Genomic DNA, 14,851 nt, shown 5'->3' with positions numbered 1-14,851 from the left:
CGAATACCAGCGTACCTGCCAGTAAGCTTCACATCACATTCTGAGGCAGAGAGACAGCAGCTGTAACTGCAGCAAAAGCTGGTTCTACAAAGTATTGACTCAGGGGGCTGAATAATTGCGCACACCCCACTTTGCAGTTATTTATTTGTAAAAAATGTTTGGAATCATGTATGATTTTGGTTCCACTTCTCACGTGTGCACCACTTTGTGTTGGTCTTTCACCTGGAATTCCAATAACATTGATTCATGTTTGTGGCTGTAATGTGACAAAATGTGGAAAAGTTCAAGGGGGCCGAATACTTTTGCAAGCCACTGTATCATCGCTTCAAGAGCTACGCTCCAAACCTGCTTTCCAACTGCTGCAGACATCTGAGAGCAATCCTTAGTCACTATGACGACAACAACAATAATATTATTAAAAATATTAATAATAACTCAGTAAAACTGAGCTTCCTTACCCTGTTTTGTTTTGTTCATTTTATTTCAATGACGTAAACAGTACAAAAGTTCACCTTGGAAAAAGAAAAGAAAAAATAAAATAATACCCAAAATAAAGCAAAAATGCTCTTCACTCTTATTTAATCAGTTTGTATTTATCCAACTTCCTTACTGACATAAACTGTGATGACAACAACATACGTCTCCCTAATAGCAGAATATATACACGATGTAAAATCCAATGATTATACATTCAGCTCCATAACTTTACCTCCACACAAACTGAGTAACTCCACTTTTGGAAAGTTACTAGTAAACTCTGCAGCTCTGCCCACTGCACTGACTCATGTCACATTTTTTTACTGTGGTATTTGTGTTGCAGTGTTTGTTTAGTATTTCATGTCTTGATTTCTTTAATCATATTTTTCAGAGTGAAATAAATTAAATAATTAAACCTCCCGTCCTTCGTTTGTCTCGTTCTTCTTCAGCCTGCAAGTCTGCAAACATCGACCTGGTGCTTCTGATCGACGGCTCAAAGAGTGTCCGCCCTCAAAACTTTGAGCTTGTCAAAAAGTTTGTTAACCAGGTTGGAAGTATTTTCTAACACACTGAGTATTTTACTGCCAAATTGCAGTATTATTTCATATGTCCATACCTGCACATGCAGGACGGTCACAGAATAAAACAATGCCATCAAATATGAATTACTGCAGGAGGAAGAAATCTTGTTTTGGCTCCAGAAATAATAAACAACTAAAACAACATGTCCTGGACATTCAGCAAAAAGATATTTTACATATTAAATCTTAGCTAGTGATACTTCTTGACATCTTTGTCTGATATCTTAAAAACTATCAAATAATGTTAAAATAATAAAATGCTGAATATTCATCACCTCACCTGGGTCCCTGCAGGTCGTCGACTCTCTGGACGTGTCTCCTCACGGTACCAGAGTCGGTCTGGTTCAGTACTCGAGCCGGGTCAGGACCGAGTTTCCCCTCAACATGTACCACACAGCTGATGAGATCAAAGCTGCAGTCATGAAGGTAGTGCTTCTGTTTGTTTGTTTGTTGTAGCCGTGACAGACAGTTTGAAACATCAAGCAGTGGAAGTAACTTAAACCTGCATTCTTGCTAATGGCCAGCAGGGGGCAGTTCTTGCTTCTTCCTAAAGAAGTCCAGCTGTAAAGTGAACGAGAGAAGTTATCCCGCTGATCTGTGACACACAGGTGGCGCCAGTATTGTGAGATTGTAATACTTGTGTGACGCTTAAAGTCAACATAAAGATTCATGTATTTTACATATACATACAGACCCTCAGCAGTGAACTGCAGTTAATGAAATCCTGAATAAAAGATGAAACCTTCACCATGTTTGGGCCCTGCTCAGCTACACGACTCGAAATGTTGTTACTGTCCATGTTCAGGTTGAATACATGGAGAAAGGTACGATGACCGGCCTGGCCCTGAAGCACATGCTGGAAAACAGCTTCTCTGAGGCAGAAGGCGCTCGTCCTCTGAGCCGCAGCATTCCACGAATCGGGCTGGTTTTCACAGACGGACGCTCCCAGGATGACATCACCGAGTACGCCAAGAAGGCCAAAGAAGCCGGTAAGACCCAGGATGATAATAACAGCATCTGTAGCTCAGTGTCTGAATCAAGCAGTGCAGCAGTTATCATGTGACCCTACACCTGTGCATGTACGCAGGCATCACCATGTACGCGGTGGGTGTTGGAAAAGCGGTGGAAGATGAGCTCCGTGAGATCGCGTCTGAGCCTGTGGAGAAGCATTTCTATTACACCACTGACTTCACTGCCATCAGCACCATTGCTGAAAACCTCAAACTCAATGTCTGCCCAGGTAACATGCTCTGCTAGACCTGACCGCAGCGTGTAAAACAGCAAGTAAACAGACAAGTTAATCTGACAGCATATTATTGGTTCATATTCTGAGGCTTGCTTTCTGCCGCAGGAAGTGAAAAAGCTCTATCACCTAAAAAACTACCAATGTGAACCTCATGAGACTTATTAAAGAGATGAAGAATGTGCAAACAATGCATTAAATCCTGGCCTTGGGTGCTGTGTTTTTAATCCTCTTTAAGTTTTTAATATTTTTTTAATACTTAAATTGGTTTTAAACAGGAAAAACATCCTGAAAGTAAGAGAGGATCCTCCCCAAGAGGATAATTATATAAAAATCGGTGCTCTTTTTTTTTACTACTATGGTTTAAAAATCTTCTCTACTGAATCCTTCGGTTCATGCAGCTTATATAATGGTGAAGGTCATTGGTTGATTGCACAAATAAAGCACATTACAACCTTTTATACACTTAGAGAAGAGTTTTGTACCATAAACAGCTGAAATTGATAACATTCATCATTTTAATAACAAAAGATTTTGGTCAAAGCTTCAGCAGAACTTTCATGTGATGGTTTGTGTGGTTTTTACTGGTAATTCATTGTAACAATGTCTTTTCTTTGTCGCCCTCTACTGACAGAATTACAACATGACAATTGCAGAAAAAGAGCACTAAAAACAAAGCAGTTACAAAACATTTTTCCTGAGTGTAATAATACTGTACCGAACAATAAATCCTCAGGTTAAAAGATTAATAATAGTACTTTATTGGTTTAGCCTGTTTGGAGCTCTAAGTACACATTAAAGCTAAACAGGTAAAAAATTAAACTACAGCACTTCATCGCATCTTATGAGCAATGTCTGCACCTTCAAGATAACTGAAATTAACACAATGTATATACAGATAAAGAATATTATATGTATTCATATATTTTTCCTTCTGCAGAGGAGAGTCAGGGCGAGATTGAGGTGAAGGACCCCTGTGCATGTGAAAGTCTGGTGGAGTTCCAGCAGGCCACTATGAACAGCCTGGAGCAGGTCACACAGAAACATATCCTTTAAAACAAAAACACATAATATCAGGTAATTCTGTACCTTCAGGTAAAGACTCCAGTGTCTTTGCATATTAAATCTCTTGTTATTGCTCTGGGTGTTTTTTTATTAACATGATAGCTGTTGTTTGTTTCCCTGTGACTTCGGCTTAGAAGCTGAAAGTTTTTGGGGTGCTCAGCATGCAGGTGACCCCACCCCCCTCTGCGCTCTCTGTACCAGATTTTTCTTCTTCTGCTACATACAGAATACAGTGAGTGTGTATGTGTGCATGTTAAGTACTTATGATTCCTTAATGACGTGTCCACTGGCTGGGATGACCGCGCGCCTGGAACAGCTGGAGAACCAGCTTTTCTCCAGGAAGTGATCTGTTGACTTCTGAGCGAGCACAATGGGACGAAGAGGAAGAAGAACAAACTAAAGCTTGATTTATAGCACTGCGGTAAATTTACCCCATAGCTACAGCGTAGCCTCGCGTCCTAGCACAAAGCCTGAGAACAGGCTAACGTGTTTGGTCTGCTTGGTAGTAAACTGCTGTGTAATGGCAGTATTTTGATTCAGAAGAATAAAGTATCCCTGGAACTAAATTGAATAGGTTGTAATAATATTGAACTTGCTTAAAATGCAGTAGCTATATTCAGCCAAAGTAAGCACGCTGGTTTTTAGATTTGCTGTGACAAATTCAGGTTCAGACTCTAATCAGTTCTGAAATCTCCCGTCCTGCGTTTCTGTGGAAAGAGCTGTTGTTCAACATTTATTAGCTTCAAGACCAACGAAAGATCTCTGGGGAGATTGAACACAGGACGATAAATCAAGCTTTGAGAAGAGTTCGGCACATTCCGACAAACCAAATCCTCCAAATCAGCCTCAACGGAAGAAAGTGTCTCCACTCTACGACATTTTTCCAAGTAAAGGTGCTCTTATACAACAAACGGTCATAAAACACATGGATTTGATATTTCAGGTTCCCCATGACATCTGTTACCTCTGCCATTTTCTTTTTGGGGATATTTGTGTTTAACACAGTTTGCATAAAAAATGAACATCTGAAAAGTGAAGCTAATAGAGAATTGCCTTAAATCTACGCCTCACTTGATCTATGACCTCAGTTAACCCTCACATGATGAGTTCATGGTCAAAAAAACGAGTTTACTGTATGTAGTAAATATCAGCACGAACATGATTCAGTAAAAATCTGAATTTTCTCACACACAGTGTTCATTCGTCGCCACCCATCATTCGCCTGTTCTTTATTTATAATTTGATCTCTTTTGTATGGTTTGTTAAATATGACGTGTTTATTACAGTTTGTTTTATTTTAATCAGCAGCAGAATGACAAAAAGTAATGAAGTGCTATTACCACTCTGAATATTAAAGTCCTTTGGGTCATTTTCAGTAAAGTCATTACGTGCTTGCATGTAGACGGTAGATTTTTATCTTAGGCCTAAATGGTTAAAAGTGGTGAAGAGAAAACTGAGGTGTAGTTTTTAAAAAAGGGAATTTTAGATGTTTAAATATCACTATTCACCGAGGCTGTGGTCGAGTAAAGTAAATGTGAGCGCAGTGCAGGAATCAGTGCACAGAAATGTACTATGAATGAAGAAAGGTCACCCTAAAGGAATATTAAAAAAACTGAATTACAGTCATAAAGTCACTCTGTAAATGAACCACCTGAAGATTGTGTTGAATGTCTGTGTCTTATAATATATAAACGACTGCCACAAATTTATACCCCTTTGTATTTGAATCCCTGTATTTTTTGTATATTTTATAACAGGTTTACATTTTTTGTATTTTTCTAAGGAGTCTCTGTATTACAGCACAGACGACAATAAAGGAGTGAACTTTCATTTATTTGATGGTGTCAGTGAACTCCTGCAAAAGTTTTTATGCTCTCATTTCTTATGTACATCTGTGCTCTCTAGATACTCTCATGTTGCAAAGCCCAGCTGGTGGATCTAACCACTGCAATTAAACTACACCTCTAAAGTGTGTTTGAGGTGTTGGTGCTTACTGGAGCATTTCCGAGGCAGTTATCAGACAAATAGTATGCTTTACTGTGTTGTTGGTTCTTTACCAGAAAACAAGAAGGGAAGAAATCTGTGCTGCAGTTTAAGTGACTGAAAAGACGTCTAAATATGTGAGGAGCAGCTGTTCATTTGGATTGCAGTCATCCCCACAGATGGTTTTTATTTTGTTAAATTTCCCACCACTTGTTCCTCTCTAAGGTTTATGTAAGTGAGTAAAAGATAAATTCCCCAGGCATGTGCAGTGAGCAAAGCAAATCTGGGATGATACAGATTGGGATGGCCCAGGCATCTATCTTTTACCCCTTGCAGCTGGATAGGGTAGTGGTGAGACTGCACGGCTTTGGAGCCGGAGTTGCAAGTTTGATTCCCACCCAGTATCCAGTAGGGGTCCTGGCTAGACCCCTCATGCTAACCAAAAAGCCCTGGAATGGCGTGGCTTTGTCTGCAGCCTGTCCTCAGCACAGACACGGATCATTTCACTACACATTGTACTGTACTGTATGATGTTGTATGTGACAAATAATAAAGCTTGTGTGCACTGAAGCAGCAAACTGGAAACAACATTGACGGATCTTTAGGCCTAAGCCTTTAATACACTGTTCAAAAGAGTTACAGGAAGCCTTTGAAAACACATCAGGTGGGAAAAACGATCATACTGGATATCCACACTGATATGGACTAATCAAGTTTACCTAAATTTCATTGCAACAAGTTAAAATGGGACTCAGTAGTTTGTACGGAGCCCCACGTGTTTGTAGACCAGAGCATGCACTGAATGAGAAGCACACAAACCTCTGGTGATGGTACACTGATGTGTCGTCCTGAAGGAGGTGGACTAACTAAGCAACCTCTGCGGGGTCCAGGCATCCCCTCATGCTATCAGCACTGACCTGACCCTATGAAGAAACAGCAGACCTGCTCAACCTCCATCATCAGGCACTTCCACCGCAGGTCCCGGTCACCTGCACCTCCAGCAAGCTCAGCAATCATCTACCCAGTAACTTCCATTAACCTTCCTGTCGTGTTTGGGTCAAAATTAAAAAAGTCATAAATATTGTGTTTTACATCTGACTGCCTCGAGGCCTGAGGTCATCCTCCACACTGTGCACTTGAACATATGAAAGTGATGAGCACCTCCTTCGTTGAATTTTGAGTGTTTTAATAAACTTTGTTACATCTGTGCTGGTCGAAAGTGACCACCATAGAAAATGAATGGGAATGGGAAACTGAATTTGGTGATGAAAAAATGTTTCTTATGTTAATTTAAGAGTTGTTAAAACTGACCGGGAACACTAAAGTAAGGGGGGCGGGGGGTGAACACAACCGGAGGGTTAAGGAGCTGTTAGGATAACTGGGCTTTTCTTGAAAAGCAAATCATATACAGAAAATTTGATACTTTCTGAGAGTGAAAATGTCATCCTTATGCCCTCCTGTCTCCAAGAATAAAGTTTTCATGTTTGTGGTAGCCTCATGGAAACTCTGGCAAAAGTTGTTTTTGTTTTTTTTTTTAAGTTGCACAAAGGGAGTGAGACACAGAGGAACAAAGCCAAGTCCTCATGGGCGTCCATCAGCTGTTTAAAGAGCAGCTCCACAGGGATCAGTAATTGCTTTCAGTCACAGAGCATCATTATTGACAGTGACCTTCAGCACATTATCTCTATAGACTGGCATGAAAAACATGTTTGTTTTAAACAAAATCTGTCCCAACTATCAACAAGTAAAGTTGTGAAATGATAAAACTTGGAAAATAACAGTAACAGTTACTGCTGCAACTTCTTCTTTTTCTTTTATTTGGACACTAGTCTAAAACCTGGAGATATATAAAGTGTTTCTAACAATAATTCTATTAATAAGTATCAGTGATCGTTTCTAATTTGTTCAGCTGAGTTACAGAATATGGAAATGTGGATTTTTTGGAGGAAAGCAGAGAAATGAAAATGCTCTTAATGTTAGGGTTAGACATTTGTCCTTGAATGTGATGATGATGATGATGATGATGATGCCTGAAGTTAAAAAAAGTTTCAAAGTCCTCTAAACTTTGTAGTAGCTGATTTCACAATAAAAGCTCATTAAACATATGAGCAATGATGCTTTTCCCTCAGTGGGTTGTGAGTTGTCCACAGAGCCCGTCTGCAGAGATTTATTTATTCATCTTTTTCCTTTCAAACAATCTCATGTTTTCCATTGGGTATGCTCTACTTGTTTATAATTAACCAGGACAGCCATTTAAAGTAAATCATATCATTGTCTCAAATATCACAGATGGTACAGCGTACTCTAGTTCCAAAGTAATTGCAGAGTTGTTTAATGGCAATGATGAAAAACTCCCTCATAAGACATACCTAATAAATCCCTTTGATGCTGTGTATGTGAACTGCATGCTGGGTGCCGCATAACAAGCTTTCCCAGTGTGTGTGTGACCTTTAACGTCACAGCCTAATGAGGGCTGATGAGACTGTTGCTCATTCTGGAGCTTGCAGTGTGACTTGCTTCCTGAATACACAGAGGATCACTGAAAATGTCAAGATGTCCCAAAAGTCATCGCTGTGGAGCGCAGAACAAAGTCATACTTACAGGAAGTTTACTCAAGCAATATTGTAAGAAGTAGGGTTGGGTGTTTCAGAGAAGTCAGAATGGCTGTTTCTGAACTGGAAAACTGAGGAAAAAGAAAAGATGTCGCTGAATGAAATGTGCCATTCAAGGTTAAAGAAATGCCGCCGGAGCCTGAAGACAAACAAGAAAACGCAGAATTTTGAAGATTAAAGTCAAAAATTCGCGAAAATGAATATTTTGTAAGAATTGATTTGACAGATAAACTGGAAATGCAAAAAGTAGAAGATGGTGGCTTGAACGTAGCTTACTGTTTTTGTTGTTTTTTGTAACAGGCCTTTGAGAACTTAGAAATTTATTTATTGTCATTGTACAGTTGCCTTCACAGCACAAAGGTGCAAGAAAGTTCCCTTTCAGTTGATTCACTCGGTACAACTCAGTGGTATGGGATATCACACCCTTGCATGTCCTGGCTGAAGAAATCTTTATTCACGGCTTTAAGACAGATGACACACGGCTCCGTCTGCACATATAACCGCTGTCATCGCAGTCATCGCTCAGTTCTTACGCTCTTCACCTTGCTGAGAACACCTCTGCTGTATTGGGCTAGCCGTCTGCTGCTAGTTAGCTCCGGGGTCTGCCGACTTGAATTTAGCTTAACTGCCCCTGTTGGTGTTAGCCTCCACCACGCAGTTGGTGTGTAGGTTGCCCGCGGAGCGCAAATTTCGAGTTTTCCTGTGCAGCTTTTTGCTTTGCGTTTTGGAATGGACTCCAAACCAAAGCGAGCAAAGCAGAAATCTTCTGTTCGCCCCTGTCCTCAGGGATGCAGTTTCTCTTTGCACGACAGCGACCAGCCCGATGCCTGCCTTGTCTGCCTGGTTATTGTCCACGCTAGGTGAGCGTTGACGGAGCCTGAAGCCTGTGCGTTTTGTTGCCAGCAGGCCCTGAAAAGACGGGTGGAAAAAGTGCTAGGACGCTCGGCTGTCACACGGCATGACCCTCTCCTTTCCAGGACCGAGGATTATCCTGTCGCTGTCCCCGCAATTAGCTGGGCTGACCACATGGAATATGTTGATGGGTTAGCCAATGACCGGCTGGAACCATGCAGGAGCGCTGGCGGAGTTCAGGCTGGGTTGAAGCCCGACATGCTGGACATCGGCCTGGACATCCATGGTTGCTCCATGAGCAGGAGAGCTCATTGTCGACCCAATGGGCCGCCAATGCTGCGCCGGTCTGCCACACTGACACCCTCTCTTTTTCCCCTTTTTTGTTTCGCCATGCTGCTTAAAAACTGCAGGTGGACTGGTCCTCTTCTCCACCAGCTCAGAAGCTGTTTTTTTTCTTCCCACAGGAGCCCGCAACAGCCAAAAACCACCTTCACATGTTTCCAGACTTTGTGTGCGAGCTAACAGCATCATGGGACAAACCTCTGTGAACCCCCGTCACTGTGCCCAGCTATGTACAGCACATGGAGCTGGACGGCGCAGACAAGGCTAGCTTAGCTAACCGACCCCCTATGGAGCCGTCTCTGGCTGCTTATCTGGCCCCGTCCCATGACCATGGTGTCTGCGGCCGTGCAACTCTGCCGTCCAATCACTGCAGATTCTCTGCTTCGCACCTGGAGAAGATTTGTCGGGCTCAGGCCAGCACAGCTCTGCCATGACCTCCGTCACCACACTCCAGATGTACCAGCCAATGTGCCTGGTGGAGCTTGGATCTCTGGTTCGTGTTGACAGTCCGCTGGCACCTCTTCTTAACGAGGTCAGAGTCGCCATGAATTACATCCTCTGTGCGTCACAAATGCTCAGGCAGAATGAGCTGGGTCAGGCAGGTGATGCATTCCCCTGCAAACACACTGGCTTCAACAGTTGTCGTCCAGAGGCACCTGTGGCTGACCCTCTCTGACGTCCCAGATAGGGACATGACTGTAAATCTGGACAAACCAGTGTCTGTGGCTGGGTTATTCCGACATTCACTTGAAGCCATTCAGACTAGATTTCATCTGAGGAAGAAGCAGACAGAAGCTCTGCGTGATTTCATCCCCAGACATCAGAGGAAGACCAAGCCTGCAGCTAGCTCTCACAGGCCTGCCACTCCTCTGTCGACTGGCAAGAGACCGGCGCCCACTGCTGCAGTGGGTGTGCCGCCAGCGCAAGCACAACCTTCGGTCCGAGCTCCACGTCAGTTGGCCTGGAGCAAAGGCCCACCATCGGGCCTCTGGCGGGACCCGACGCCCACGAGGAAGAAGCCTCAGCCCTCCTAGCTGGTTCCAAGTGGAGAAGGGGTCCAACGGCAAGGAGATGCTGCTTTTACCCCTCTGTTGCCTCCAAAGAGGTTCCGCTTACTACATTATATAACTTTATAACACTTATCATTAATAAAAAGCATAGCATTATTGAGGCGCTGCAAATTATTTAATCTCAACAGGTGACTGCTAAGGGTCTGCCACCTAGTGTGATAGCGACAATTCATAGTGCTGGGCCCGCATCTACTAGACCCGCGCTTAAGTCCAGTGTCCCAAGCACTGGACTTGTCTTTGGTGCTGGAGGCCCTTTCTAGACCCCATTTGAACCTATTGAGTTTGTGGATATGAAATTTCTCTCATATTACTGCATTACTTCTCGCTTTGGCTTCAGCAAAGTGAGTGGGTGACCTTCATGTGCTGTCTGTGCATCCCTCCTGCACACAGTTCTCTCCTGATGGCCAGAAGGTCGTATTGTGTCCAAATGCTGCCTATTTTCCCAAGATCATGCCTGCATCTTATAGCTCAATGGAGTTTGAGATGCTGAGCTTTTGCTCCCCTCCTTTTACATCTGAGGAGTAAAGAAGGATGCATTCTTTGTCCAGTGCTTGTGCTACGCACCTACATTGAGCGCACTCAGAATAAGATAAGATAAGATAACCTTTATTAGTCCCACACGTGGGAAATTTGTTTTGTCACAGCAGGAAGTGGACAGTGCAAAAGTTATGAGGCAAAAATTAGAATACAATAAGAATAAATACAGTACACAACTGTACAGAATAGAATAAAATAAAATACTATATACAGTAGAATAAAATAAAATAAATATACAATAAGATAAAAATAGAATACAAATACAAATACTATATACAACTGAGTAAAAATACAACGATGACAGAAAGGATTATTGCACTTAGTATTATTGCATATGTATGGATGTGTGTGCTTGATCAGTTAAAGTCTTTATTATGGAGTCTGACAGCAGTGGGGAGGAAAGACCTGCGAAATCTCTCCGTCCCACACCGTGGGTGCCGCAGTCTCCCACTGAAGGAGCTGCTCAGTGCTGTCACAGTCTGCTGCATGGGGTGGGAGATGTTGTCCAACAGGGATGACAGCTTAGCCGCCGTTCTCCTGTCACTCACCACCTCCACTGGGTCCAGAGGGCATCCTAGAACAGAGCTGGCCCTTCGGATCACCCTGTTCAGTCTCTTCCTGTCCCCAGCAGAGATGCTGCCGCCCCAGCAGACCACACCATAAAAGATAGCAGAAGCCACAACAGAGTCATAGAATTTCTTCAGGAGTGGGCCCTCCACCCCAAACGACCTGAGTCTCCGCAGCAGGTACAGCCTGCTCTGCCCTTTCCTGTAGAGGGCATCTGAGTTATGAGTCCAGTCCAGTCTATTGTTCAGATGAACACCAAGGTACCTGTAGCTGTCCACAGCCTCAATGTCCATACCTTGGATGTTCAGTGGTTGCAGTGGAGAATGCTTGTGCCTGCGGAAGTCTACCACCAGTTCCTTGGTTTTACTGGCGTTGATCTGGAGGTAGTTCAGCTGGCACCAGTCCACAAAGTCTTGGGTCAGACCTCTGTACTCCTTGTCGTCCCCATCAGTGATGAGGCCGACTATTGCAGAGTCATCAAAGAACTTCTGCAGGAAGCACTGGGTGGAATTGTGGGAGAAGTCTGCAGTGTAGATGGTGAAGAGGAACGGAGCCAGAACCGTTCCCTGTGGGGCCCCCGTACTGCAGACGACCCTGTCCGACACACAGCCCTGTGGTCGGTCGGTGAGGTAGTCCAGGATCCAGGTAGTGAGGTGATGGTCCACTCCAGAGTTCACCAGCTTGTCCTTTAGAACCGAGGGAAGAATGGTGTTGAAGGCACTGGAGAAATCAAAGAACATGATTCTCACAGTGCTTCCAGCGGTCTCCAGGTGAGCGAGGGAACGATGTAGGAGGTGAATGACGGCATCATCCGCTCCAATGCCAGGCTGGTAGGCAAACTGAAGTGGGTCCAGTGATGAGCTTATTAGGCGCCGAAGCTGAGCCAGGACCAACCGCTCCAGGGTCTTCATCAGGTGGGATGTCAGAGCCACCGGCCTGTAGCTGTTGAGGTCCTTGGGGCGTGAAGTCTTTGGCACTGGTACAACACAGGAGGTTTTCCAGAGCTGTGGAACTCTTCCCAACCTCAGGCTCAGGTTGAAGAGGTGCTCCATCACCCCACACAGTTGGTCCGCGCAGGACCTGACGACCCTCGAGCTGATGCCATCTGGACCCGCTGCCTTCTTGCCATTAATCCTCCTCAGTTCCCTCCTAACCTGGGTGGTTGAGAGAGACAGGCTGGAGCCTTGTGTTGAGTGTGTATTGGATGCTGTTGTTGGGGGTGGGGGGGAGCAGGGAACTCCCGGGGCAGGTAGTACGGACGCATGCTAACGGCTAACAGCTCAATGTCTCTGCTGCAGAGTTGCTCTTTTACAGTGATGTGCCCAGGGTTACACCATCTGTCGTTCACAAAAACTGCCAGTCCCCCTCCTTTCCTCTTACCGCTGTCTCTGGTCCTGTCCGCTCGCAGCAGCTGGAATCCCGGTAGTGTCACGCTTGTGTCCGGAGTTAGCGATGTTAGCCACAACTCCGTTAGCATCATGATGCTACATTGCCGGTACTCCCTCTGTGACCAGGTTAGCGACATGAGCTCATCCATCTTATTGGGCAAAGATCTTACGTTTCCAATAATTACAGAAGGAAGAGATGGTCGATAACGTCTCCTTCTCGGGCGACGGCGCTCCTTCCCAGCACGACACCCCCGTCTTTTCCTCCTCAGCTCGCTGGGAATATCGGGTCTGTCCGCCGGCAGTACCGCTGCAGGACTCAGCGCTAACAGCTGATCCTTACTGTAAACAAAGGATCTCTGCTCTGGGTCCCCAGACACGGGTGAAAAAAGTAGAAATAAACTGAGAAAAACAACCAGGACTAGCACAAAACGGTAGAACATGGTTGCAGAGTCTAATTACTAATACGTTAGTTATAAAAAAATTACGAGAAAAAAGATAAGAAAGAAAGAAACTCAGAATGAGCAGAGCTGCTGTAACAGGCTGCCGCACACGGGGGGCGCCGGAAGGATAGAATGTATGTTTATGCGACCAGCTGTTTGTCTGCTTTGCTTATCCAACTAGAAGTAGAGCTGTCTAAACAGAGGCTGTCCCACTGGATTATATAAGCTATCTCACTGCGATAGTCCCCTGTACTTTTTGAACATTTTTCAAGCTTTTTAAATGACAAAATTTCAGTTCTGAGAGCATCTCTCTCATCTCAGTCATTGTTAGTTTCTGACCCAGTCCCTGAATGCTTGACTGGCTTTCAACAGTTTGAGCCACTGTCTGATTCTGATTTAATAGCTATAACTGATCATCTCAAAATCTCTAATCTCTCCCATGATATCCTTCCCTCTCATTTTCTTATGGAAGCTTTGACCACTATTGGTCCCTGTATCCAACTTTTATTGAAACTATCACTGTCATTAGGTTATGTACCGTCAGTATTTAAGCATTCTGTCTTTCACCCCATTATAAAGAAAAACAATCTTGACCCTAGTTCTCTAACTAATTACAGACTGATCTCCAAACTCCCTCCTATATCCAAAATTCTGGAAAAGGCGTCAATAAAACAACTTCAGACCTTTCCTGACACTAATGGTATCAATGAAAAATTTCAGTCTAAATTTAGACCTCGCCATAGCACTAAGACAGCACACTTAAGAGTTTTTATTGACCTTCTTCTGAGCTTAGGATTCAAACTAGTTGGTTATTTCGTGGCTAGTTATGCCGTTTACCCATATTGTTGTCTTATGCTATTGCTCTGACCGACTGTGAAGCACTTTGGTCAACTTTGTTGTATTATAATGTGCTATAGAAATACATTTTCATTTGATTTGATATTTAAGGATTTCTGGAATAATGGTATTAAAAGCCAATCTGAAATCAGTGAAGAACATCCTTACTGAATTCCCAAGATTCTCCAGGTGATGCAGAACAGAGAGATGGGCAGGGGAAATTGCATCCTTGGTGGACCTGTTTGCCTTAGGCTACAACCACACTAATGCGTTTTCTCCCGTCCAGACCTTTTTCCTCAAGGAAAAACGCAGCGTTTTGAAAACGCTCTCGAAAACGCATACATTTCAAAACTGAGCAGCGGCGCAGCGTGGACACTCGAGAACACAGACTTTCTAAAACAATGACGCATTTAAGTCATGTGATGGAGTCATGTGACCAATTAACCAAAAATAGCGCAGGGCATTATACAGCAGTTGTTTTGATTGTTCTCAATTTTGACAGCCCTAAAAAAGAATATTATCAGTTTGCACATGGTCCAGATAGATGGAACCTTCCTTGTTCACTAGCATCTTCTTGGCTTAAAATACGTTATCTCTCCCTGCTGATGCTGAACGTATGCTGGTACTACAACTTCTGGATGTGGTAATTGGTAACTGTAACAACGCGATGTTAGAGTCGTCTTGAGATAAGAACTTTCTAACTTTTGATGTTTTTTTAAGTGTCAAATTACAGCTGAATAACAGAAAGAGTTGCCTCAACGTATTTCATTTATTATGAGGTAAATGTCATGGTCCTGGGTCATTTTGACCCAGCGTTTTGTGTTTCCTTGAAGTTCATTTTTGTGCCTTGTGTTTAT

The 14,851-nt window shown here is 43.5% G+C and overlaps 1 protein-coding gene across 3 annotated transcripts in view; it reads left to right on the top strand.

The window, feature by feature from the left end:
• Positions 1–5,196, top strand: part of matn4 (matrilin 4) — a 30,270-nt gene extending 25,074 nt beyond the window's left edge. For all 3 annotated transcript variants that reach the window (XM_085457758.1, XM_085457757.1, XM_085457756.1), the window contains 6 exons: positions 927–1,024; positions 1,353–1,484; positions 1,864–2,047; positions 2,146–2,298; positions 3,242–3,346; positions 3,654–5,196. In XM_085457758.1, the coding sequence (XP_085313884.1) occupies positions 927–1,024; positions 1,353–1,484; positions 1,864–2,047; positions 2,146–2,298; positions 3,242–3,346; positions 3,654–3,712 (731 nt within the window). In that variant the 3' untranslated portion in view covers positions 3,713–5,196. The remainder of the gene's footprint in view (positions 1–926; positions 1,025–1,352; positions 1,485–1,863; positions 2,048–2,145; positions 2,299–3,241; positions 3,347–3,653) is intronic.
• Positions 5,197–14,851: the final 9,655 nt, after the last annotated feature.

Source organism: Copadichromis virginalis, linkage group LG5 (assembly GCF_057382275.1).
Source record: "Copadichromis virginalis isolate Kocher_CV1m ecotype Utaka linkage group LG5, C_Virginalis_male_GT1.1, whole genome shotgun sequence".
In the NCBI taxonomy this organism is placed as follows: domain Eukaryota; kingdom Metazoa; phylum Chordata; class Actinopteri; order Cichliformes; family Cichlidae; genus Copadichromis; species Copadichromis virginalis.
This window is presented reverse-complemented; position numbering and strand designations above follow the sequence as displayed.